The sequence below is a fragment of the Erinaceus europaeus genome, chromosome 2 (assembly GCF_950295315.1).
Source record: "Erinaceus europaeus chromosome 2, mEriEur2.1, whole genome shotgun sequence".
In the NCBI taxonomy this organism is placed as follows: Eukaryota; Metazoa; Chordata; class Mammalia; order Eulipotyphla; family Erinaceidae; genus Erinaceus; species Erinaceus europaeus.
Window position 1 is genome coordinate 132,485,563 of NC_080163.1, and position 27,974 is coordinate 132,513,536.

General features: G+C 43.2%; 1 protein-coding gene across 4 annotated transcripts; it reads right to left on the bottom strand.

Moving 5' to 3' along the window:
* Positions 1-706: 706 nt before the first annotated feature.
* Positions 707-27,364, bottom strand: ZFP1 (ZFP1 zinc finger protein). 4 transcript variants are annotated; one of them, XM_007527581.3, is made up of 4 exons: positions 27,214-27,364; positions 18,371-18,428; positions 2,495-2,621; positions 707-2,381 (listed from the first exon to the last, which is right to left on the bottom strand). In XM_007527581.3, the coding sequence occupies exons 2-4, from the start codon at positions 18,383-18,385 to the stop codon at positions 1,303-1,305; spliced, it is 1,221 nt and encodes a 406-aa protein (XP_007527643.1). In that variant the 5' UTR covers positions 18,386-18,428; positions 27,214-27,364; the 3' UTR covers positions 707-1,302. The 4 variants fall into 4 exon arrangements, with proteins under 4 accessions (XP_007527643.1, XP_060041181.1, XP_060041182.1 ...); XM_060185198.1 differs by having other exon boundaries at positions 2,495-2,602; positions 27,214-27,349; XM_060185199.1 differs by lacking the exon at positions 27,214-27,364 and adding an exon at positions 26,791-27,179 and having other exon boundaries at positions 2,495-2,602.
* Positions 27,365-27,974: the final 610 nt, after the last annotated feature.

Below are 27,974 nucleotides of genomic sequence, written 5' to 3' on the forward strand. Positions count from 1 at the left end.
CTTGTTGTTTTTTATTGTTGTAGTTATTATTGTTGTTGTTGTTGTTGGATAGGACAGAGAGAAATGGAGAGAGGAGGGGAAGACAGAGAGGGGGAGAGAAAGATAGACACCTGCAGACCTGCTTCACCACCTGTGAAGCGACTCCCCTGCAGGTGGGGAGCCGGGGTTCGAACCGGGATCCTTATGCCGGTTCTTGTGCTTTGCGCCACCTGCGCTTAACCCGCTGCGCTACAGCCCGACTCCCGGGTATGTGGATTTTATTTCTTTTTTTTCCCCTTTTTTTTTTTCAAATATTTATTTATTTATTCCCTTTTGCGTTGCCCTTGTTGTTTTACTGTTGTAGTTATTACTGATGTCATTGTTGTTAGATAGGACAGAGAGAAATTGAGAGAGGAGGGGAAGAAAGAGAGAGTGAGAGAAAGATAGACACCTGCAGACCTGCTTTACCGCCTGTGAAGCGACTCCCCTGCAGATGGGGAGCCAGGGCTCCAACTGGGATCTTTATACTGGTCCTTGCGCTTTGCTCCACATGCGCTTAACCCACTGCGCTACCACCCGACTCCCAGATTTTATTTCTTTTATGGTGCACAGTGAGGGACATATCTGCCTCCTTGCATCTTCATAATCCACTCTGAATTACCTCATGCTTCCACATATATGTAAACAATGCTCCCTGAAAAATTTTAGCAAACTCAGAAACAAGCTAAACATTTAACAACACTGTTTATTGAAGAGGCAGCTCAGTAACAAATGGTTGTACCAATTCATGTAAGTAAGCAGTAGGAAAAAAAGTACACTCCATGCTACTGTATAGTTTGTTACATATTTCACCTGGAATGCATACTATTTTGTAAAATTGCTGAAAAGCATAATGTGTGATATAAAAACCTTGGGTGACATCTCCTAATCATCTGAGAACAAGCATTTCAAACTCCCAGTGACTTTAAAAATTCACATGTGCAAATCTAAAATACACATTTTTGTTTTGGGGCACAATCTCATTCATGAACACTACATTCTTAAGATAGTCTGTAGATTATGCTGTTGCCCAGAATAGTTGACTCTTAAATAATTCAAAAAATTAAAAAGTTCACTCTAGTATATTATGTGTGTCTATTTGGAATTCAACATATTCTGGTACATATTTTTTAGATCAGGTGGTTGATCTTGCAACATAATTTATTTAAAAGACACTATCTGAGTCAATAAATGGTATCTAGTATGAATTTTCATGTTTCTCCAGTACCTTCACGAAGTTTCCTCCTCACTAGCAGGTTTTTATAGTGCAACCTGGCTGCAGCCTCAGGCCTTCTCCCCTATATGAACTCTCTGGTGGACACTGAGTCGTGACTTCCTGCTGAAGGCCTTTCCACACTCAGAACACTCATATGGTTTCTCTCCTGTGTGGATTCGCAAATGTAATCTAAGAGTTGACCTCTGGCTGAATGTTTTGCCACATTCAGTACATTCATAGGGTTTCTCTCCTGTGTGAGTTCTTGTGTGTATAATGAGCTGTGAATTCTGGATAAAGGATTTTCCACATTCATTGCACTCATAGCGTTTTTCCCCTGTGTGTATTTTCTGATGTATAATGAGGTTGGATTTTTTGAAGAAGGTCTTTGCACACTCGTTACATTCATAAGGTCGTTCTCCTGTATGAATCCTCTGGTGCGTAGTAAGTTCAAACTTTTGGGCAAATGTCTTGCCACACTCAGTGCATCCATATGGCTTCTTTTCCATATGTGCTCTCTGGTGTACGATGAGGTTTGACTGGTGGGTAAAAGCTTTTCCACATTCAAGACATTCAAAGGGTTTCTCCCCGGTATGAATTCTCTGATGCTTAATTAGGTTTGCCTTGTGGGAGAAGGTTTTCTTACAAACATTGCATTCATAAGGCTTTTCTCCAGTATGGATTCTCTTGTGACTAACAAGGAGGGACTTAAAGGAGAAAGCCTTGTCACAGTAGTTACAAATAAAAGGTTGTACCAAATTTCCAATTTTCTGATGTTTAAAAATACCTTCTTTATGACTGAAGATTTTTCCACTTTTATTGTACTCAGAGTATTCCACTCCATTGTGGGTTTTCTCTTCCTTTACATAAAGGAGTGCATTTCCAAATTCAGTACACTCATCATCTTGTTTTTTTGTGTAGTTTCTATTATTAAGTAAGTCTGAATTATACTTCAAGGATTTTTCATGTAAGTCATATTTATAGGGCACTTGTCTTAAAGAAGCAAAGTCTGTGTTCAGATTAAATGTTTTCTCAGAGATATTACCTCTTTCCTCAGTTGAGGTCTGATTGTTAAAGGTGACAAATTGCTTTGCCTGCTCATCTGGGTCTCTCTGCTCCTTCTCTATCTGGTCATCAGCCTTCCACACTTCTAGGAAAGAACACAAAACACTGTCAGTGCTTTCAGATCATAATTTGGTAAATGAGAAAGAACATTAATGTTACTGGGCTAACATCAAGCTATCCCTGAAAGCCAGTGCTTACCCACTGATAGTAAATTGCTGTAATTCTCCAGCATCACATCCATGTATAGGATCCTCTGGGAAGGGTCCAGCTGTTCCCACTCCTCCTGAGTGAAGTCCACAGTCACATCTGTGAATGAAACTGATCCCTGAAATGGACACAGAAAAATGTACTTTTTTGTTGTGTGAAAGTCACTTGCTATGAAAATTTACATGTGACACCATGTATCATACAGTGGAGCTAGAGCTTTGCTCTTTGCTTTCACATGCAAAATAAGCTTAAAAAGTAGGTCAACCAGCTAGTCATTAATCTAGCAATGTAACTTGTTGTCAGTTTCCACTTTTTCTTGCCTATCTGGGCCTCACACCTGCATGATTCCACTGTGCCCAGTGGACTTTTTTTAACCTTTAAAAAAATTTTTTAAATAATTTTTTTATTATCTTTATTTATTGAATAGAAACCATCAGAAATTGAGAGGGAAGAAGAAGATAGAGAGACACCTGCAGCCCTGATTCACCACTCGCAAAGCTTTCCCCTTGCAGGTGGGGGTCAGGGGCTCGAACCCAGGTCCTTTCACACTGTAACATGTCGCTCAATCAGGTGCACCACCACCCGGTCCCCCTTTTAACCTTTTAATTCAGATAGAGACAGAAGGAGAGATAGAAAAAGACCCTACAATACTGCTCCAGAAGCCCTACCCCACTAGGGAAAGAGAGAGACAGGCTGGGAGTATGGATCGACCTGTCAAAGCCCATGTTCAGCGGGGAATCAATTACAGAAGCCAGACCTTCCACCTTCTGCATCCCAGATGATCTTGGGTCCATACTCACTGAGGGTTAAAGAATAGGAAAGCTATCAGGGAAGGGAATGGGATGGGATATGGAGTTCTGGTGGTGGGAATTGTGTGAAGATGTGCCCTTCTTATCCTATGGTTTTGTTAATGTTTCCTTTTTATAAATAAAAAAAAATAATAATAAACAATACTGCTCCAGAGTTCATGGAGCTTCCTGATGCTCTCATGTGCTTCTTAGGGGAAAGGAGGACTTGAACCTGGGTCCTTATGCACATGGTAAGTGTGCACTTTACTGGCTAAGCTATCTTATAGGCCCTCCACTTTAATTTTTAAAGGTAAAGGACTCAGAGGCTTTTGCACAGGAGGATTTAGTACTGAGACACCAAAAGAAGCAGTATGACAGTGGCAACTATGTAATTGCACTGCTCCTTGTGGACATTTTTTTTTTAAAAAAAGGGAGACAGGAGAGACATCACAGGACTACAGGACTTTCATGCATGGTGTGCCCATGGGTGCTGCAGCACCATACTAACGTGTGAGCTCTAACAGATGAGTTATCTCTCAGACCTTAGAAAAGACATTTAAAAGACATATGTGTATTTGAGGGGGTTGGGAGACAGTTCATTCAGTAGAGATTTACCATATAAGAGGGCCTGGGTTTGAGCCCTCGGCCACCGCATGGGAGCACCAAGAAGGGAAGTTTCACTAACAGTGTCCCTAAAGGGAATGGTTGGATCATAAAAGACTCCAGGGAAAACAGTGAGTTGGTAGAACAGGATTTGCATGAATGAGGCTCTCAGTCTGATCCCTGGCACTATGAGTACCAGAGTGGTGGTCTGGTCTCTCTCATGTCAAAATCTCTACCTTTTGAAATAAACTTCTATACACATACACAGTTGGGTCATCAAGGAAGTGGCTTAGTTGTAGAGCACCAAGATTCACAGGATTGGGGGCCAGGCGGTAGCACAGCGGGTTAAGCGCACTTGGCACAACGCACAAGGACCAGCGTAAAGATCTCGGTTTGAGCCCTGGCTCTCCACCTACAGGGGAGCTGCTTCATAAGCAGTGAAGCAGGTCTGCAGGTGTCTATCTTTCTCTTTCCCTCTCTGTCTTCTCCTCCTCTCTCAACTTCTCTCTGTCCAATCCAACAATGACAATAAGAACAATAATAATGACGATGACAATAAACAACAAAGGAAAAACAGCCTCCAGGAGCAGTGAATTTGTGCAGGCACTGAGACCCAGTGATAACCCTGGAGGGAAAAAAAAAAAAAATGGTTCACAGGATTTACATGCTTTAAGGTCTTAAGCCACACATGCCAGAGTGATGCTCTGATTCTCATTTAGTAAATAAATATTTTTTTTAACATAGTTGAGGGTGGGGATAGATAATATAATGATTATGCAAAGAGACTCTCATGCTTGAGGCTCCAAGGTCCCATGTTCAATCCTCTGCACCACTACAAACCACAGCTGAGCAGTGCTCTGATAAAAAAAAAAAAAAAAAAAGTTGGGGCCAGGTGGTGGTGCACCCAGTTAAACGCACACATTACCATGTGGAAGGAGCCATGTTTGAGCCCCTGCTCCCCACTTGTAGGGGGAACTTCATGAGTAGTGAAGCTGGTCTGAGGTATCTTTCTCTCCCTCTCCCCTCCAATTTTTATCTATCCTATCTAATAAAAATGGGGGGAGGGGTTAAAAGGCCACCAGGAGTGGTGAGTTCATAGTGCCAAGCACCAAGCCTCAAGGATAACTCTGGTGGCAAAACAAAAAACAAACAAACAAAAATTACATAGTTGAGTGATCTAAGAGATGACATAGCAGTAAAGCTTTAGATTTGAAGGCATTAAGTCCTAAGTTAAATGCCCAGCACCATATGCCAAATGCCATTCTATCTCATGAAATATAGTAAGTCTCAAAAGTTTAATTTAGGGAGTCTGGTGGTGGTGCAGTGGGTAAAGCGCATGTAAAGCTTTGATATGGAAAATATTATCAGTTCTTTCTGTATTTCAGGTTTTGCTTTTTCTTTTTAACTAATCTGTACTAATCCTTTTGTCTAGTTTATTAAATTTAACTTTTTAAAAAATATTTATTGGGGGTTCGGCGGTGGTGCAGTGGGTTAAGCACATGTGGCGCAAAGCGCAAGGACCAGCCTAAGGATCCCAGTTCGAGCCCCCAGCTCCCCACCTTCAGGGGAGTTGCTTCACAGGCGGTGAAGCAGGTCTGCAGGTATCTTTCTCTCCCCCTCTGTCTTCCCCATCTCTCTCCATTTCTCTTTGTCCTATCCAACAATGATGACATCAGTAACGACAACAAGAATTACAATAAAAAAACAAGGAAAACAAAAGGGAATAAATAAATATATATTTTTTCCCTCCAGGGTTATTTCTGGGCTCGGTGCCTGCACATGAATCCACCACTCCTGGAGGCCATTTTGCCCCCTTTTTGTTGCCCTTGTTGTTGTAGCCTCGTTGTGGTTATTATTATTGCCATTGTTGATGTTGTTTGTTGTTGGATAGGACAGAGAGAAATGAGAGAGAAGGGGAAGACAGAGAGGAGGAGAGAAAGATAGACACCTGCAGACCTGCTTCACCGCCTGTGAAGCGACTCCCCTGCAGGTGGGGAGCCGGGGGCTTGAACTGGGATCCTTAGCCGGTCCCTGCACTTTGCGCCACATGCTCTTAACCCACTGCACCACCGCCGAACCCCCAATAAATATTTTTTAAAAAGTTAAATTTAATAAACTAGACAAAAGGATTAGTACAGATTAGTTAAAAAGAAAAAGCAAAACCTGAAATACAGAAAGAACTGATAATATTTTCCATATCAAAGCTTAAGAGGCACTAAGAGGCAAATTAAAAATATCTAAACTATTTGCACTATGTCTCTCCTGCTAGGATTGTAACTGAAGCAATATTTGAAGAATGAGGTTTTTTCAAAACAGCTGACATATTTTCAGGAAACGCAACTAACCCCAGACAGAATAAATGCAAAAAAAAAAAAAAAATCAAGCACTTCAAAATAAAACGCCAAGTGAGCCGACTTAAATAATCAATGGCCGTCTGATAGTATCTTCAAAATGCAGAAAATTCTAGAACATGGAAAACATTTTCATCTCTTGCCACAGGGGTTATACTGGGGCTTGGTGCTTATATGACTCCACTACCATTCCCAGAGGTCATTTTTCTCTCTTGATTAAAAAAAAAAAAAATAGGGACTCGGGCGGGTTAAGCGCACGTGGCACAAAACGCAAGGACAAGCTAAGGATCCCAGTTCGAGCCCCAGGATCCCCACCTGCAGGGGAATCACTCCACATGTGGTGAAGCAGGTCTGCAGGCGTCTCTGTCTCTCTTCCTCTCTATCTCCCCCTTCTCTCTCAAATTCTTTCTGTCTCTATCCAATAACAAATAAATAAATAAATAAACCTAGCAAGACTTAATCAGTTGGATACAAAAATCAACAGAGAATAAGTCAGCAAAACTTACTTAAAATAAGCAAATATGGAATGGGGAAAAGAAGTGTTTAATAAGATGAAGCAGGTCTGCAGCTGTCTCTCTTTCTCTCCCCCTCTTTCCCTCCTCTCTCCATTTCTCTCTGTCTTATCTAACAACGACGACATCAATAACAACAACAATAATAACTACAACAACAGTAATGACAAGGGCAACAAAAGGAAAAATAAATATAAAAAATTATAAAAAAAAATAAGATGAAGCTGATTTTTTGGATAAAAGCAACCTGGGAGTTTTGACAACATAATATATTTTTGGAAGAAAATAAATTGTGATTAACTTCATATTTAATTAAAATAGAATAAATACTAATAAAGGATTAAGACTCAGAAGAAAAGTTTAATAAACATTTTTTTCATCACCAGGACTCACTACTCCTATCCAAAATTTTCAGATAAGAGAAAGAGGGAGAAAAGGAAAGAAACCACAGCATCCAAAGTATCCCCCTCAGTGCAGTGGGGTCTGAGCTTGAACCTGTATTGAGTGCATGGCAGGAGCCTTTCCTGGCGAGCTATCTTGTCAGCACTTAAGCATACTCTTTTTATTTATTTACTTTTTTGTCTCCAGGGTTATTGCTGGGACTCGATACCTTTTTTTTTCCATTTTATTGGATAGGACAGAGAAATTGAAAGGGAGGGGGAGATAGAAGAAGAGAGAGAAAGATACACACCTGCAGACCTGCTTCACTGTTTGTGAATGTCCCTGCTGCATGTGGGAAGTGGGACTCGAACCCAGGCCCTTACACATAGTACTATGTGTGCTTAACTGGGTGTGCCACCTCCTGGCCCCCCCACAACATTTTTTTTTGCCTCCAGGGTTATCACTGGGGTTCAGTGCCTGTACTATGAATCCACTGCTCCTGGAGGCTATTTTTTCCCTTTTGTTGCCCTTGTTATTATTGTTGTCATTGCTGCTGGACAGGACAAGGAGAAATGGAGAGAGGAGGGGAAGACAGAGAGGGGGAGAGAAAGACAGACACCTGCAGACCTGCTTCACTGCCTGTGAAGCGACTCCCCTGCAGGTGGGGAGCCGGGGGCTCAAACCAGGATCCTTAAGCCATTCCTTGCACTTTGTGCCACGTGCGCTTAACCCACTGCGCTACTGCCGAGCCCCCACAACATACCTATTTTATAATAGACAAACTCAAAAGATAAAAAAGTTGAGAGGGCTGGGCGGGAGTGCAGTAGGTTAAGTGCACATGGCGCAAAGTGCAAGAACTGGACAGCATAAGGATCCGGGTTTGAGACCCCAGCTCCTCACCTGCAATGAAGCAGGTCTGCAACTGCCTATCTTTCTCTCCCCCGTCTTCCCCTCCTCTCTCGACTTCTCTCTCTGTCCTATCCAAAAACAATAATAACAAAAAACAAGGGGGCGGGTGGTGGTGCACCCGGTTAAGTGCACACATTACAGTGTGCAAGGCCCTGGGTTCAAGCCCCTGGTCCCCACCTGCAGGGGGAAAGCTTTGTGAGTGGTAAAGCAGGGCTGCAGGTGGCTCTCTGCCTCTCTCCCTCTCTATCACTCCCTTCCCTCTCAATTTATGGCTGCCTCTATTCAATAAATAAATAAAGATAATTAAAAAATTTAAAAGAAAAAGCAAAAAAAAAAAAAGGCAACAAAAATGGGAAAAATGGCCTCCAGAAACAGTGGATTCATAGCACAGGCACTGAGCCCCAGTGATAACCCTGGAGGCAAAAAAAAAAAAAAAAAAGATAAAAAGTTGACACAGGGATATCAATAATGCATACAACTCATAATAGGCAAGGAGAAAATTTTTAGTAGTCAATATGATTTTATTTTATTATTTATATATATTTTTTTCTTATTTTATTTTATGTATTCCCTTTTGTTGCCCTTGTTGTTTTATTGTTGTAGTTATTATTGTTGTTGTCGTTGTTGGATAGGACAGAGAGAAATGGAGAGAGGAGGGGAAGACAGAGAGGAGGAGCAGACCTGCTTCACCGCCTGTGAAGCGACTCCCCTGCAGGTGGGGAGCCGGGGTTCGAACCGGGATCCTTATGCCGGTCCTTGTGCTTTGCGCCATCTGCGTGGCGGGGAGCCGGAGTTCGAACCGGGATCCTTATGCCGGTCCTTGTGCTTTGCGCCACCTGCGCTTAACCTGCTGCGCTACAGCCCGACTCCCGTCAATATGATTTTAAATTGAGTGAAGTAATTTTTTTTCTGCCTCCAGGGTTATCACTGGGGCTCACTGTCTGCACTACGAATCCACTGTTCCTGGAGGCAATTTTGTCCATTTTGTTGCCCTTGTCACTGTTGTTGCTATTGCTGCTGTTGTAGGATAGGACAGAGAGAAACTGAGAGAAGAGGAGGGGAAGACAGAGAAGGGGAGAGAGGGAAGTCAGGCTGTAGCACAGCGGGTTAAGCGCAGGTGGCGTAAAGCACAAGGACCGGCATAAGGATCCCGGTTCGAACCCCGGCTCGAACCCCGGCTCCCCACCTGCAGGGGAGTCGCTTCACAGGCGGTGAAGCAGGTCTGCAGGTGTCTTTCTCTCCTCCTCTCTGTCTTCCCCTCCTCTCTTCATTTCTCTCTGTCCTATCCAACAACAATAATAACTACAACAATAAAACAACAAGGGCAACAAAAGGGAATAAATAAATAAAATAAAAAAAAAGAGAAGGGGAGAGAAAAACAGACACCTGTAGACCTGCTTCACCCTAGTGAAGCAAACCCCCCCTTCCCTGGCAGGTGGGGAGCTGGGGGCTCAAACCAGATCCTTACAGCAATCCTTACATTTGGAGCCCTGTGCGCTCAATCCACTGTGCTACCGCCCAGCCCCCTGAATGAAGTAATTTAAATGAAGAGCAAGCAGCAACAAAGGAGACCAAGACAGGAAGTACAACTGTAAAGAAAAGCAAAAACAATCTGTGGAAACAAGTCAAATTAAATGACTGCAGTCAGGGAACTAGTCCTACTGGTAGAGCACTGGACTTGTATGTCTGAGTTTCGAGGTTTGATCTCTGAAGTAGTGCTTAGAATTCTTCTCTCTCCTATGTGATTAAGTAAATCTTTAGGCTGCTAGTCTCTACCTGCAGGAGGGAAGCTTCTATGCCCCTTCTCTCTCAATCTGTTTCTATTAAAAGAAAAAAAAAAGGTAAAAAAGAAAAAAAACGGGAGTCGGGCGATAGCACAGCGGGCTAAGCACACATGGTGCAGAGCACAAGGACCGGCATAAGGTTCCCGGTTCGAGCCCCCGGCTCCCCACCTGTATGGGAGTCACTTCACAAGCGATGAAGCAGGTCTGCAGGTGTCTTTCTCTCCCCTTCCTCTCTCCATTTCTCTCTGTCCTATCCAACAACAACGACACCAATCATAACTACAACAATAAAACAAGGGCAACAAAAGGGAATAAATAATAAATAAATATATTTTTTAAAAAAAGAAAAAACCACTAATCATAGTCTGATAAGTAGAAAGGCATTTGAACTACGTGACTACAACACTAAAAAGCAATGATTTCAAAATTCTGAGAAAGGAAAACAAAAGGCTGGACAAAATCAATGGCTTGGAGGCACTTAAGAGTAGCCATTGCAGAGTTCTAATTACTGAAAGGAGGACATACACGAAGAGATCCTTCACCCACACTGATGAGGAAGGAAGGAGCAACAGTTAAGTTTCAACCTTGAATTCCATACCAAATTATAATGTCTTCAAAGGTGTTTTCTAAACCATGGCACAAAGAAACAGTTCAAGTAGGGAGTGGGAGGAAGTGTGCAAATGTGAAGCCAAAGCAAAGCTCTGAAGGGTGTGTGTGGGGTGGGGGGAGCAGGCAAAGTAGATGTCCAAGTTCTTAAGGTAGATGCCTAGCACAGAATAAAATGAGGAAGAGAAAAATTCTCATTCACACCTAGCTATTAGGCTAGAGTCAGCAGAATGAAGGCATTTCTAAAAATGCAAATGGGAATCAGTCGGGCGGTAGTGCAGCAGGTTAAGCACAGGTGGCGCAAAGTGCAAGGACCAGCATAAGGATCCTGGTTCCAGCCCCCGGCTCCCCACCTTCAGGGGAGTTGCTTCACAGGCGGTGAAGCAGTTCCGCAGGTGTCTATCTCTCCCCCTCTGTCTTCTCCTCCTCTCTTGATTTCTTTCTGTCCTATCCAACAACAACATCAATAACAACAACAATAGTAACAACAACAACAATAAAACAACAGGGGCAACAAAAGGGAATAAATAAATATTTTTTAATATAAAAAAAATTAATATTTTTTAAAAATGCAAACGTTGCCTGCCTTCCATCTTGGGATAGCCTGTTTCAACCCCTTTGGAGTGTATTTTACTAATTTGTACTTTCAATTTAATAAATATTTCTTGTTCTGCTTATAATAAATATGCAAATATATCTCGTGGTTCCTTTTTCAAGCAACTGAAAAGTGAACTCTAATAAAACAATAGTAATACAAAAGGACAAAGACATGAGATGGGCAAAGAATCAGTGACAGCTGAAAGAAATCCCAAGGAAAAGATTAGAGATTACAAGATCAGAGATTATTTTACTAAAATAAAATTGTGTCATAGACTAGAGGGTGTGATTCAAAAGGCAGGTCTATTTTGACAACTGTCAACAAGAGGCTGTAATCAGTGAGTCATTTTTTAACCAGAGTACTGTTTATCTCTGGCTTACAGTGGTGCTAAAGACTGAATCTATAACCTCAGAGCCTTAGGCATGAAAATCTGTTGCATAAATTGTTTTGTACCCCTCCACCCCCACCCAACCTTGAATCATCTTTATAACCTTAAGAGAAGATATTGGCCCAGATTCTTACCTGTACTTGGTTTGTCTTGTGAGCATATACAGATAACATCTATTTCTCCCCTGCTACCATGCTGTCCTGGATCAGATGACACTCATTAACTCTCACCTCACAAAAGTGGCAGGATCTAATCTTGAGAGTTGGCAGCTGACCAGTGAGTTTAGAAGCAGAAAAAAATACAAAATGGCCCACTTGCTTTAGTGTGTGCCTTGCAAGGAATGAACTGTGGGGTTCGGTCCTGCACTTAGTCACTTACGTGGACTAATTTTTTATTCTTTCCATACATTTATAGACAGGATAGAAAAACACAAAAGCATTCCTCACCATCCAGAGTTTTGCCTGTCAGGGCACAGTGATACTTTGGCCTCAGTCTTTCTCTCATAAATGTATATCTAAAAAGTCTTTGAGACAGGTGGGTGATGGCTCACCTGTGGAGAACAAGTTACCACGCACAAGGACCAAGATTCAGGCCCTCAGTCCCCACCTGAGGGTGACAAAGCTTCATAAGCAGTGCTACAGTTGTCTCTCCTGTTTTTATCCCCTCTATCAAAGAAATAATAATAATAATAATAATAATAGCCACCAGAAATAGTGGAGGTGTGTGTATAGACACCAAGTACCCTGGAGGCAAAAATGTCTTTTAAGAGGCTCTGGGTGGGAAGAGGTGGCACTGCTGGTTAAGTGCACACATTACCATGTAAAGCATGGTAATCATGCATGTCTCCCCCTCCCCTCAATTTCTCTGTCTTATCAATAAAATGGCTGCTGGGAGCAGTGGGTTCATTTGGGGAGGGTTGGGGAGATAGCATAGTGGCTATGCAAAAAGACTTTCATACTCAAGGCATCAAAGGTCCCAGAGCCAGAGCAGAGCAGTGCTGGGGGAAAAAAATCTTTTGGGGAATGAGCACAGGGTCTTGTCACCTGAGCAGTCCTTCGGATCCAATTTTCTATCCTTCTTCAAATTGATTTATTTTTTTTAAAGATTTTTTTTTTTTTTTTTCCTCCAGGGTTATTGCTGGGCTCGGTGCCTGCACCATGAATCCACCGCTCCTGGAGGCCATTTTGCCCCCTTTTTGTTGCCCTAGTTGTTGTAGCCTCGTTGCGGTTATTATTGCCATTGTTGACGTTGCTTTGTTGTTGGATAGGACAGAGAGAAATGGAGAAAGGAGGGGAAGACAGAGAGAGAGGGGAGAGAAAGATAGACACCTGCAGACCTGCTTCACCGCCCGTGAAGCGACTCCCCTGCAGGTGGGGAGCCGGGGCTCAAACCGGGATCCTTATGCCGGTCCCTGCACTTAGCGCCACGTGCGCTTAACCCACTGCGCCACCACCCGACCCCCTAAAGATTCTTTTTTTAAAAAAAAAAATATTTATTCCCTTTTGTTGCCCTTGTTTTATTTTTGTAGTTATTATTGTTGTTGTTCTTGATGTCGTCGTTCTTGGGTAGGACAGAGAGAAATGGAGAGAGGAGGGTAAGACAGAAAGGTGGAGAGAGAGATAGACACCTGCAGACCTGCTTCACTGTCTACAAAGTGACTCCCCTGCAGGTGGGGAGCCGGGGCTCGAACCGGGATCCTTATGCCGGTCCTTGTGCTTTGCGCCACCTGCGCTTAACCCACTGTGCTACTGCCCGACTCCCCTTAAAAGATTATTTTAAGGCTAGGCAGTGACACACCTGATTGGACACACACATTACCATATACAAAGACCTGGGTTTGAGCTCCCAGCTCCCACCTGCAGGGCTGAAGTTTCACAAGAGGTGAAGCAGTATCATAGGTGTCTATCTCTCCCTCGTCCCTCAATTTGTTTTATTTTTTTTAAAAAAAGATTCTTTTATTGAGTTGGCAAAATATATGACCTAGATAGTGCACTTATTTTGCCATGCACATGACCCAGGCTTGAGGCCAGTCTCTATTGCAATGGAGGTGCTGTGGTGTTTTTTCCTCTCTCTGTCTGAAAAAGTGGGTGCATGATGGTGATGTTCTAGTGGTCAACAACAACAACAAAATCTTATCAATATGTGATGCCAGGATCAAACTTAGGACACACCTGATTGGACAAGTTCAAAGATCAAGCCACTGCACTACCTCAAAGGCTGTGGATTCTGCCCCACCCCCTTTCTTTCAACATCAGATAGGGGAAGACACACACACACACACCACCACCACCACCACCCACCACCCACCACCACCACCACCATAGAACTACTCCACCACACAAGAAGTTTCCCTGTGAATTGCATCCCCATGTGGTGTGGGGGGCTTGATCCTGGGCTCTTGCACATGGCAAAGGGCTGTCCTCTACTGGGTGACTTAACTTCCAATTCCTTAAAATAATATTTAAATTTAATTTTATTCAAACAACAACTATTGTTGGGACTTTACTGCTCCAGGCCAACTCTTTCAGATAGAAAGAGTCAGAGACAGAGTTCGAAAGACATCATAGCACTGAAGCTTCCTTCAGTGCAGGAAAAGCTGAGTTTGAACCCAGGTCACATATGTGACAAGTCAGATATGCTCCAGGTGGGTTATCTCTCTGGCCTTATTTTATTAATATTGTTTAATAAGAGAGATCAGAGTACTGCTGATTCATATACAGTGGCAGTGATTCAACCTAGGGATTTATATATGCAAATGTATTCTACGGGCTGGGCAGTGCTGCACCTGATTGGGTGCACATATTACAATGCACAAGGACCCAGGTTTAAGCCCCTGGTCCCTACCTGTAGGAGGAATGCTTTATGACTGATGAAGCAGTGCTGGCAGTGTTGATAAAAACCACCAAGATGTCCTACAATAAACTGTGGTGCATATAGACAACAGAATATTATTCAGTGCTAATAAGAATGATTAAGTCAAGGCATGAACAAATATGAAGACCAGGGGCCAGGCACATGAACATGTGCACATGAACTACCCAGGTTCAGTCTCCCAGCTCCCCACCTGCAGAGGGGAAGCTTCATCAGCAGTAACGCAAGGCTGCAGATCTCTCCCTCTCTCTCTCTCTCTCTAATCTTTATTTTTCAGATAGACACAGTCAGAAGTTGAGAGGGAAGGGGGTGACAGAGAAGGAGAGACACTGAGAGATACTTGCAACACTGCTTTACTACTTATAAAGCTTTCCCCTGGCACGTGGGAACCGGGGGTTCAAACAAGGGTCCTTGTGCATTGTAACATATGAACTCACCCAGGTGCACCACCACCTGGCCCCTTGAGATATCTTTTTTTTTTTTTTCTTACCAGAGCACTGGTCAGCTCTGGCTTATGGTAGTGCAGGGAATTGATGGAATTTAGGACTTTGGAGCCTCAGGGATGAGAGTCTCTTTGCATAACCACTATGCCATTTACTCCCACCCACTGCAAGTGTCTCTCAAGTCTCTCTCCCTATCTCCTCCTCCCCTCTCAATTTCTCTCTCTCTATCCAACAATAGATAAAAATATTTTAAAAATATGAAGATCCTTAAATGCATCACCACTAATCAAAGAAACCAATCTGAAAAGACTACGTACTTTTTAAAATTTTTTTTTAATTTTTAATTTATTTTCCCTTTTGTTGTCCTTGATGTTTTTCATTGTTGTTGTAGTTATTATTGTTGTTATTGATGTCGTTGTTGTAAGATAGGACAGAGAGAAATGGAGAGAGGAGAGGAAGACAGAGGGGCAGAGAAAGATAAACACCTGCAGACCTGCTTCATCACCTATGAAGCGACTCCCTGCAGGTGGGGAGCCGAGGGCTCAAACTGGGATCCTCACACTGGTCCTTGCGCTTTGCGCCATGTGCGCTTGACTCCCGAAAAGACTACATACTATGTGAGTCCAACTCTCTGACATTTTAGAAATGACCCAACTAAGGAGAAAGAAAAAAAAAATCAGTGGTTGCCAGGGTCTTAGGGAGGTGGACAGAACGATAAACAGGAAGAACATGGAGGGATTTTTAGGGCACAGAAACTACTTTGTATACTTTAAAGTGAGTATGTACTTCATTCCAAGGAATGTACAACACAAAGAGTAAAACCTAATTGTATCTATGACATTTTGTTAAAGTATCAATATTGGCTCCTGACTCCTAGTAAGTACACTAGATCATCAATCATCAAAAGATTAATGATACAGGCCATTGTGTTGGGGGTGGTGAATGAGGAAGTATGTAATAGGAATTGTCTTCACTTAAATATTCTGCAAATTCTAAACTTCCCTTAAAAATTCAGTAGACTGGGAGCTGGGTGGTAGTGCAGCGGGTTAAGCCACATGGTGCAAAGTGCAGGACTGGCTTAAGGAACCCGGTTCGAGCCCCCGGCTCCCCACCTGCAGGGGAGTCATTTCACAGGTGGTGAAGCAGGTAGGTCTGCAGGTGTCTACCTTTCTCTCCCCCTCTCTGTCTTCCCCTCCTCTCTCCATTTCTCTCTGTCCTATCCAACAATGACAAAACCAATAACAACAGCAATAACTACAACAATAAAACAAGGGCAACAAAAGGGAATAAATAAATATTTTTTAAAAATTCAGTAGACTGACTAGAAGCAAAACACAAGTAAACAGACCAGTATTATTAAAATGTCAACTTACCATAAACTACATCTTAACTTGTATAGACATGTGAAAATAAATTCTAAAAAGCTAGTCAAGTAATGATAGTGGTACTTGTGGGAATGTAGGAGAGAATTTAAATACACACCAAATAATAACTGAAGTGTTATGCTTATTTGATTGGAAAATCAAGAGACCCACAATAATATCTCACACTTGCACTGAAGAACACTATACACAATAACCATACAGGCTATATAAAGCTGCCTTTAATTTGGATCATTACTGGGGATGCTGCCTGCAGCATCATCTGTGCAAAGAAAGGTCCACACATTTTATCCAGACCTAATGCTAGAGAACCAAGAAAATGATACTTATAATTGATGTCTGGGGAGTGAGCATGGCCAGGGCAGTAACACTTTTTTGCACAGCCCGAATGGTTTGAGAACAGTAAGCCTAGGCCCTTTGTCTCTATAGGCCAACACAGCCTTAAAGTGTGTATCTTTTTATTCCTACTTTGTTTCAGTAAACACTAGTCCCCCTGGAAAACAAACAAAAGAACAATAAACAACATCCTCAATGAAAAACAACACCACCACCACCACAAATATCCCCAGTGGTACTATAGTCCAGGAATTTTTTTTTTCAAGTCAGGGTATCAAACTGGACTCACCCGCTTGGGCAGCGGTAACAGGCCATGTTCCCCAAGGCCCAGTTTCAACCTTTGGAGTTCAGAAGCTCCAGCACAAGAAACTTCGTTTTTGGTCCTCACTGGAGTTTTACCACTCCAGGTTGACTTATTCAGAGACAGAGAGAAAAAGAGTAAGAAAGACACCATAGGTTGGGAGTAGATAAGTACAATGGTTGGGAGTCAGGTGGTAGCACAGTGGGTTAAGTGCACATAGTGCAAAGCACAAGAACCGGTGTAAGGATCCTGGTTTGAGACCCCGGCTCCCCACCTGCAGGGGAGTCGCTTCACAGGCAGTGAAGCAGGTCTGCAGGTGTCTATCTTTCTCTCCCCCTCTCTGTCTTCCCCTCCTCTCTTGATTTTTCTCTGTCCTATCCAACAATGACATCAATAACAACAATAATAACTACAACAATAAGAACAAGGGCAACACAAAAAAGGAATAAATATTTAAAAAAAAAAATCTTTAAAGAAGAAAAGATAGTACAATGGTTATGCAAAGAGACTCTTTTGCCTGAAGCTCTTAAGTCCCAGGTTCAATCCCCCACACCACCATAATGCAGAGCTGATTAATGCTCTGGTAAAAAATTAAGACACCATAGCATTGAAGCCTCCTTCAGTATGGTGGGGGCTAAGCTCAAAGCTGAGTTGTGTCTACAACAAAATAAACACAGAAAATGTTTCTTGTTATCACTGGGGCTTCACCACTACTAAGCTTCCTCCAGTGCTGTACACCTGCCAGGTGGTCTACTGAAAACAAAGCAGGTCACCTTCCAGGTGAAACTATCTCACTGGTCTCCAAAATAATTTTTTCCGCCAAATCCAGGTGCCTCGCCTCTCTCTCTCTCTCTCCTCTCTCTCCTCTCTCTCCTCTCTCTTCTCTCTCTCTCTCTCTCTCTCTTCCTGGCTTATGGAGGTATGGGGGATTTAACCTGGGACTTCAGAGCTTGAAAGTCTCTTTGAACCATTATGCTGTCTACCCCGACCCTCCAGGCTCCTCTCAGTCTACAGTAAACAGTTCAGAGGCAACTGCACAAAATTTTCTTTTCCAAGTCTCAACAATGGAGGACCAGCCCCAGCCACCCCAAGGGCTGGCAACATAGCTCACCAGAGTACGTTGGCCAAGTGTGTGACTCAGGCTTAAGCCTGTCATATCCCTTCCCCCACCTGGAAAGCTCAGTCTGAACCAGTGATAGCCTCGAAATAACAACAAAAATCAAACTAAGACAGTAACTTGGCTTACTTCTTGGCTGCTGCTACTCAATCAGTTATTCTTTCTATATTTTCTTGGAGTTTACTCATCTATACTTTCCTATTTCAGTCTCTGAATCCTTATAAACTTTCTCAAACACACTGAAAAACAAAACAGAGGGGCCAGGTGGTGACGCTCCTGGTTGAGTGTGCATGTTACAATGTACAGAGACCCAGGTTCAAGCCCCAGGTCCCCACCTGCAGGGGGAAAGCTTTGCAAGTGATGAAGCAGTGTAGCAGGTGTCTCTCTGTCTCTCTCCCTCTCTACCACCCCCTTCCCACTTGATTTCTGGCTGTCTCTATCTAATAAATGAATAAAGATAATTTTAAAAAATTTTTAATTAGGAGTAAACAACTCACCTCAGATTTGTTCATTTTCTGTAGATTTGGTGTGAAAGCAGAGATTATGAAGGTAGAACTGAAATAAGGAAAAAAAGGTATTGTTATTAAAGATGAGACTTATCTCTGGACTCCTAGAATAACTGTCTAAATACTCCTACAATGTCCTGGGAAAATATCACCTCTTTCTTCATTCCTTTTGCCTCTTCAAAAGGGGCATAAAAGATCAGGTTGCAGGGAGTCGGGCAGTGGCGCAGTGGATTAAGCACACATGGCGCAAAGCGCAAGGACCCCGGTTAGAGCCCCCAGCTCCCCACCTGCAGAGGAGTCGCTTCACAGGTAGTGAAGCAGGTCTGCAGGTGTCTGTCTTTCTCTCTCCCTCTGTCTTCCCCTCCTCTTGCATTTCTCTGTCCTATCCAACAACAACATCAATAACCACAACAATGTTAAACAATAAGGGCAACAAAAAGGAAAAAAAAATCAGGTTGCTGTACATATATCACCCTCAACAAAATATTATAAAGCTACTTCAAGCCAGAAAGTACTGGATCAGCAGACCCTGTCTTCTTTGGCCACTGCCACCAAACATAAACTACAATTTATGTAGGGGAATAAAAAAACAACCAGCATAAAAACAAGCTTAGCGCTGAAATAAAGTAACAGAAAAATGTCAGGAATGCAGACAGTGGTGGCAGAGAGATCTTCAGAGCAAAGGTAAACACCCACTAAGGACTTGATTCCAACTACTTGGACAGGCACTACCACTGCAGCCACTTGCCCTACTGGGCCTTCGTCACCACTGCCCACCTACCCAGTTGGCTGCTTCTGCAGTGGCAGCTCACCAGAGTGGGGACTCTGTCACCGCCACTCACTGACGCCCTGGCCGGCTCTGTGGCTGCTGCCCAGTTCTGGCGAGGCTCCTGCCACCTCTTCACTGCAGTGGGCCCCTGCTGCCTGACTTGTTGGCCTGGTTACCTCTGCTACTGCCCACAAGGCCTGACCCACAATCAAGACTGGTTCTTCCTCTATTACAACTCTGTCAACAACTTCATGGTGGGAGTAGGGAGGAGAGAAAACAGAAAAATCGGCTGTAAATCCCTTGTCACTGCCCAGATCCATCCAAACACAGATTACTGAGCCTGGTCTTCACAGAGACTCAAACATAATGGGATGACAGAAGAAACCAACTGCATTGAAGGCTTATTAAATAATTATCATTTAATAAAAATTAAAATGAGAGGCTTTGATAAAACCCAATTCAACAGTTATATAAAACTGCTGGTGAAGACTTCAAAGATACAGTTCTAAAGATATTCATGAAAATAAGAGATGATTAGGGAAATTACAGAAAAATTCATTAACAAAGATCAAAGAAATGAAGAGTACAGTGACTGAACTAAAAATAAATAAATAAATAAATAAATAAATAAATAAATAAATAAAAGCAAAAAAAAAAAGAAGAAAACATCTTTAGGAAGACACACACCAAAGGCTGAACTGGAGAGCAGGAAAATAAAGTACATAGAGCAAAAAAGAACAGCAAAAAGAGGAACCAACAGAGTGTATATTACCATGCATGAGGGCCCCGGTTCACACCACTGGCCCCCACCCACAGGAGCACCAAAAGGAGCAACACTCACATCATAGGGGTGCAAAAAATGGAAAGGAAAAGGAAATGGGGGGGGGGTAAGATAGCATAATGGTTATACATAGAGACTCTAATGCATGAGGCTCCCCAGCACGTAAGTCAGAGCTGAGCAGTGCTCTGGTTAAAAAACAAAAAAAAAAAGAAGAAGAAGAAATGAAAATGGACAGGAGTCCGGTGGTAGCGCAGCGGGTTAAGCACAGGTGGTGCAAAGCCCAAAGACCAGCGTAAGGATCCTGGTTGGAGCCCCCGGCTCTCCACCTGCAAGGGGGTCGCTTCACAGGCGGTGAAGCAGGTCTGCAGGTATCTATCTTTCTCTCCCCTTCTCCGTCTTCCCCTCTTCTCTCCATTTCTCTCTGTCCTATCCAACAATGATGACATCAATAACAACAACAATAATAACTACAACAATAAAACAACAAGGGCAACAAAAGGGAATAAATAATTAATTTAAAAAAAGAAATGATACAAAAAAAAAAAAAGAAATGAAAAGGGACAGAGTTCCTGTTTAAAAAAATATTAGCGGGAAAGCAATTACAGAAGCCAGACCTTCCACTTCTGCAACCCACAATGACCCTGGCTCCATGCTCCCAGAGGGACAGAGAATGGGAAAGCTATCAGGGGAGGGGATGGGATATGGAGATTGGGTGGTGGGAATTGTGTGGAGTTGTACCCCTCCTATCCTATGGTTTTGTTAATTTATCCTTTCTTAAATAAAATACAAATTTAAAAAAATATTAGCTGAAGATCTTCAAATTAAAAGAGCTAGACTAAATAAATAAATAAATAAATAAATAAATAAATAAATAAAAGAGCTAGACTCCCCAGATCCAGGAAGTTCAATGAAAAATAAATCCATAGCATAATGGTTATGCAAACACAGACTCCCTGCCTGAGGCTCCAAAGTCCCAGGTTCAATCCCCTGTACCACCATAAACCAGAGCTGAGCAGTGTTCTGGTAAAAAATAATAATAAATAAATAAATAAATACAGCAGCTCAGGAGGTGGTGAAATAGACAAAGCATTGGACTCTGAAGTTAGGTCCTGATTTCAATCCCTGGCATTGCATATGTCAGAGTGATATTTGTTCTATCATTAATGGACAAATAAATAAATCACACACACACACATATGTACACAAGAAAGGATCTAAATCTATGATCACCAAGGCACATATTAAAATGGCTGACCAAGTCCCCACACCTATGAACATCTAATTCTTGACAATGGGCCCTAATTATTAAATGGAAGAAGTCTCCTCAACAAATAGTTTTGGAAAAACTGGATTGAGGGCTGTGGAAACAGCATAATGGTTATACAAAAGACTTTCATGCCTGAGGCTCTGAAGTCTGAAGTTCAGTTCCCAGCACAACCATAAGCCAGAGCTGAGCAGTTTGCTCTGGTCTCTCTCTCAGTGTCAGTATCTCTCTCTCTCTCATTAAAATAAAGAGGATATTTTTAAAAAGGGAAACGGGGCTGGGTGGTGGCGCACCTGATGAGTGCACATATTACAATGCACAAGGACCCAGATTCAAATCCCCCAGTCCCTATATGCAGGGGGAAAGCTTTGCAAGTGTTGGAGCAGGGCTGCAGGTGTCTCTCTCTCCCTCTCTCTCCCTGTCACCCCCTTCCCTTTTGATTTCTGGCCGTCTCTACTCAATAAATAAGTATAATAATTTTTTTTAAAGGGAAACTGGATTGAAATGTGCAGAAGAATGAAACTGAACCACTACCTTTCACCACACATGAAAGTAAACTCAAAGTGGACCAAGGTCTTGGATGTTAGACCAGAAACTATCAAATACTTAGAAAAAAATATTGGTAGAACTTTTTTTTTTCCAGAAAGAGAGATAGCCTCTTTTTTTTCTTTTTGCCATTTTCCCCTTTTGTTGCCCTTGTTGTTTATCATTGTTATTATTATTGTTGTTATTGCTGTCATTGTTGTTGGATAGGAAAGAGAGAAATCGAGAGAGGAGAGGAAGACAAAGAGGGGGAGAGACAGATAGACACCTACTTCACCGCTTGTGAAGCGACTCCCTGCAAGTGGGTTTTTTTCCCCTTTTGTTGCCCTTGTTTTTTTATTGTGGTGGTGGTTATTATTGTTGGTTTTTTTGTTTTTTTTTTGCATCCAGGGTTATTGCTAGGGCTCGGTGCCTGCAGCACCACTAATCCACTGCTCCTGGAGACTAATTTTTTCCCTTTTTGTTGCCCTTGTTGTTTTATCGTTGTCGTGGTTATTATTACTGTTATTGAGGTCGTCGTTGTTGGATAGGATAGAGAGAAATCGAGAGAGGAGGGGAAGACAGAGAGGGGGAGAGAAAGATAGACACCTGCAGACCTAGAGAGAAGCTCCATGACTGGTGGAAAAGTGTTACGCTGTTGTTCCTCTCAAATAAATGAAAAACTGGTTTAGGGAGGCATGGTAATGCACATACACAATGCCTTTGGTTCATTTTCCAGGACAACATAAAAATTAAATAACTGGGAGTTGGGCTGTAGAGCAGCAGGTTAAGCGCAGGTGGCGCAAAGAGCAAGGACTGGCATAAGGATCCCGGTTCAAGCCCTGGCTCCCCACCTGCAGGGGAGTCACTTTACAAGTAGTGAAGCAGGTCTGCAGGTGTCTGTCTTTCTCTCCCTCTTTCTGTCTTCCCCCTCCTCTTTCCATTTCTCTCTGTCCTATCCAACAACAATGACAACATTAATAACTATAACAATAAAACAGCAAGGGCAACAAAAGGGAATAAATAAATAAATATTAAAAAAAAATTTAAAGTTAAATATAACTAAAGACTCAAGAAGTCCAGATAATTTACACAAGCAGAATAGATATAACTTTTTTTTAATTAACCCAAAAAGACACAAATAGCCAATCATATTCATGTCACTGAAAACTAAATTTAGTAAGCCACTAAAATAGCCAGATGAAACACATACTGTGTATAGAGGAACCATATTTAAAAAATCAGTGCCCATCTTTCATTTACTAGTATATTGTTTTTCTGGTGTCTCTATTGAAAAAATTCAGAGTGAAGCCCTAGAAATGACCAAAAAAAAAAAAAAAAAAAAAGAACCATAAAAATACCCCTAAAGTACAAAGTGGTATTAAAAAAAAGGGGGGAGTCGGGTGATAGCGCCAGGGTTACACGCACGTGGAGCAAAGTGCAAGAACCGGCATAAGGCTCCCAGTTCGAGCCCCCGGCTCCCCACCTGCAGGGGAGTCACTTCAGAAGCGGTGAATCAGGTCTGCAGATGTTTTCTCTCTTCCTCTCTGTCTTCCCCTCCTCTCTCCATTTCTCTCTGTCCTATCCAGCAATGATGACACCAATAACAACAACAATAAAACAACAAGGGCAATAAAAGGGAACAAATAAATAAACATATTTTTTTAAAAATGTAAACAATGGCCATTAGGAGCAGTGTATTCATCGTGCCTGCACCGAGCCTCAGCAATAACCCTAGAGGCAAAACAAAACAAAAAAACTAAACCACAATATCAACTACTCTAACCCATTTAATATTTACTGATGCCCCCACCCCAGCACAATATACATGAAAGAACATATTCTTAGTGGTAACATAAACAAAATTTTTTTTCTTTTTAAAAAATATTTATTTGGGAGTCGGGCTGTAGCGCAGCGGGTTAAGCGCAGGTGGCGCAAAGCGCAAGGACCGGCATAATGATCCCGGTTCGAACCCCGGCTCCCCACCTGCAGGGGCGTCGCTTCACAAGCGGTGAAGCAGGTCTGCAGGTGTCTTTCTCTCCTCCTCTCTGTCTTCCCCTCCTCTCTCCATTTCTCTCTGTCCTATCCAACAACGACAACAACAATCATAACTACAACAATAAAACAACAAGGGCAACAAAAGGGAATAAATAAATAAAATAAATATTTTTTAAAAATTTTATTTATTCCCTTTTGTTGCCCTTGTTTTATTGTTGTAGTTGTTAGTGATGTTGTTGTTGGATAGGACAGAGAGAAATGGAGAAAGGAGGGGAAGACAGAGAGAGGGAGAGAAAGACACCTGCAGACCTGCTTCACTGCTTGTGAAGCGACTCCCCTGCAGGTAGGCAGCCGGGGGCTCCAACTGGGATCCTTACGGCAGTCCTTGTGCTTTGTGCCACCTTGCGCTTAACCCTCGGTGCTACAGCCCGACTCCCTTAACTTCAAAATATTTAAAGAAAGCAAATTAGGGACAAGTTTGCTACATATATACAAATATGCAGTCTTTGACTAAAACAGAAAGTATTGAGTCAATAATAGAAAAATCCCAAACATCTGTAAATTTAAGTCTTCTGGGAGTCGGGAGGTAGCGCAGTGGGTTGGGAATCCGACGGTAGCGCAGAAGGTTAAGCTCAGGTGGCTCACAGCGCAAGGACCGGCATAAGGATCCCGGTTCCAGCCCCCGGCTCCCCACCTGCTGGGGAGTCGCTTCACAGGTGGTGAAGCAGGTCTGCAGGTGTCTATCTTTCTCTCCCCCTCTCTGTCTTCCCATTTCTCTCCATTTCTCTCTGTCCTATCCAATAACGATGTCATCAATAGCAACAACAACGATAACCACAACAATAAAAAATAAGGGCAACAAAAGGGAATAAAATTTTTTTAAAAGATGTTTTTTAAAAAGTCTTCTAACTGGGCAGGGGAGAATGTATAATGGTTATGCAAAAGACTTTTCATGTCTGAAGCTGTATATTGCAGGTTCAATCCCCAGTACCCCCATAAACCAGAGCTGAGCAGTGTTCTGGGCTTTCTGTATCTTTTGCTCTGTATCTCTGTATTTCGTTAGAAAAAATAAAGTATAAAAAAAAAAAAGGAAGAAAGAAAGAAAGAAAGGGAAAGAAAGAAGGAAGTAAGGAGAGATAGAAAAAAAGGAAGGAAGGAAGGAAGGAAGGAAGGAAGGAAATCAGGAAAAACAAAGTCTATTGAACCCAAAGGGCTGGGGAAATAAAGGGCTTAGGGGTTAAGCAGATTCAAGAGGCTCTGGGTTTGATCCCAAGCACCACAAGGGGGCAGCAAAAACATCACAGAAGGTGTAGTCTTGCTGCGAGCATTTCTCTCCCCTTTGTTCTCATATTAAAAAAAAGAGCAGGGGGTTGGGCTGTAGCTCAGCGGGTTGGGCGCACGTGGCTCAAGGTGCAGGGACCCGCGTAGGAATCCGGGTTCGAGCCCCCGGCTCCCCACCTGCAGGAGGGTCGCTTCACAGGTGGTAAAGCAGGTCTGCATGTGTGTGTGTCTCTCTCTCTGTCTTCCCCTCCTCTCTCGATTTCTCTCTGTCCTGTCCAACAACAAACACCACCAACAACAACAGTGATGACTACAGCAGGGCTGCAACGGCAAGGGCAACAAAAGGGGGGGGGGGAAGATGGCCTCTACGAGCAGTGGATTCATGGTGCTGGCATTGAGCCTCAGCAATGACCCTGGAGGCAAAAAATAAATAAATAAATACATAAAAGAGCAAGCGCATACATTATCATGCTCGCGGACCCAAGTTGGAGTCGTCCTCCCCCCGCCCTCCGCTTCCCACCTGTAGAGGCTGTGAGCAGTCTACAGGAGTCTTTCTCCCTATCTCCTCCTCCCCTCAATTCTGTCCTGTCAAAAAAAAAAAAAATAGAAAAGCAAAACAACAACAAAAAACCCCAAAGTCGTATTAATGACACTAAGGAGGAAGAGGAGGAACTACCAAATATATAAAATAAGAGTAGAAAATATCAATAAAAAATTGAAATAGGGACCAGGTGGTGGTGCACCTGGTTGAGCGCACATGTTGCAATGTACAAGGACCCAGATTCGAGCCCCCAGCCCCCACCTGCAGAGGGAAAGCTTTGCAAATGGTAAAGCAGTGCTGCAGGTGTCTGTCTCCACTCTTATCTCCCCCTTCCCTCTCAATTTCTGGCTTATCCAATAAGTAAATAAAGATTTTTTAAAAACTGAAATACGTCAGGGGTAGATAGCATACTGGTTATGCAAAGAGACTCTCGTGCCTGAGGCTCGGAAGTCCTAGGTTCAAACTCCCCTCACCCCACCCCTGCACCATCATAAGCTAGAGCTGAGCACTGCTCTGGTAAAAATGAAATAAATAATAAAGATTTCATTTTCAACAGGAAAAAAAAAAACACCTATAAAAGAAGTTTAGTGGTTGTGGAGACGGTGCAGCAGATAAAGTGTTGGACCCTCGAGCAAGAAGTCTTGAGCTCCATCCCTAGCAGTACATGTACCAGTGATGCTCTGGTTCTCTCTCTAAAGAATAATGGTGATGGTGTAGTGATTGCATGCACCAAGTGTGGGCATGAAAATACTCCTAAATCCTGATAATTCTGGAAAATAATGTTAAATCACTAATAAGAAATTTTAAATATTTTATTTATTTCATGGAGACAACAGACACAGAGAGATGGGAGAGATAGAGGAGAGAGACACCTGCAGCACGACTTCACCGCTGCAGGTGGAGACTGCGGACTTGAACCTGGGTCCTTCCGCTCTGTAATGTGTGTGCTGTGTACTCTAGCAGGTGCGCCACCGCCCAACCTCTCACTAATGACTTTTTAAAAAGTCTAAAGAATAAAGTCTAGAAAAATAGAATTCTTTCGTTGAGATTATTAAAAAAAAAAAAAAGTGTTGCCAATGAAAACAAACGAAAGGGCATGGGGTGGGGGAGCAGAACGCGCCAGGCTTGAATGCACAACATCACAAAAGTATCTACTGCGCCCAATTAAATATAACCATTATAAGTCAACAAAGAAAGTGTCAGCTTCTCCAAAAATAAAAAATTAAAAAAAAAAATCAATCCATTCTCAAGTTACCTCTTCCGAACCCTAAGCGGGGAAGCCTTCGGGGGCCAAGAGCAGTCAAGTCAAATACAAGTCAATTCCAAATGCCGGCATGCCACGCTACAAGTGAGCAGATTCAGAAGGCAAATGGAAACAAAAACCTCCACTGAGGAGTCCCGGCCGAGTTCCGAGCTCCAGGTCACCCGCCGCCCCGGCCCCGCCCGTCGGAAGCGAAGGCTCCTCCCGACAAAGCGAGGAAGGAGGGGAGCGCTCGCCGCCGCCGCCCGCGTCCCGGGAGCGCCTCCCGCCCCGCCCCGCCCCGCCCCGCCCCGCCCTGCGGGTCCACACCGCCTGCGAGTCGCGGAAGTTTGAGCTCCCGCCCCGCGCGTGCACGAGCCCATCCCTCCTCTCGTCCGCGGACCCCGGGCCCCGCTGAGCTGCCGGGCTCCCTCCCACCTGGAGAGGCACCGCCTCCACTCGTGGCTGGGTGCCAGGTCGGGCCAGGGCGCCGGGCGGCGGCGGTGACGCGCCGAGTCCGGGGCCTGTCACCCACTCGCGGCTTCAGGTGGGGGAAGGGCCGCCGTCGACGCGCTCGCCACAGTGCACATGCGCAGATGTCGGGGCTGGTCGCCGTCCCAGGGTCCTCCGAGGGGAGGTCCCGCCAACCTCGGGACTACATTTCCCGTCGGCCTGCGGAGCAACGCCTCAATAGGGACTCTCAGTAGAAAGTCTTGGCTTGCTAACCTGAGCGTTGTCCAGGATAATCCCTTGATTTGGAATGTTCTTTCCTACAGAAAAGGTTATTAGTAACAATCCACTAGCACCCACCTCTCATGAAAAAAACTTTTTTTAAAGACATGTAGGAAATCTATGACAGTTGTATTTATTATAATGATACATAGAAAAAGATACAGAGACAGACCAGAGCACTGCTCAACTCTGGTTTATGGTGGTGCTGGGGATTTAACTTGGGACCTCAGAGTCACAGGCGTGAAAATCTTTTGCATAACCAGTATGCCAGCCCAGACAATTGCATTTAAATACAAAATACGTATAAAAAAAGAAAACAATGCACAGGTGTTACGGAGCTCAAAGAGTTTGATCTCTGGCATCACATGCGCCAAAGTGAAAATGGACATTAGTTCACATAAATTAACTAACTAATTAAACGGAGGAGGGTAGATAGCATAATGTTATGCAAAGGGATCCTCTTGCTG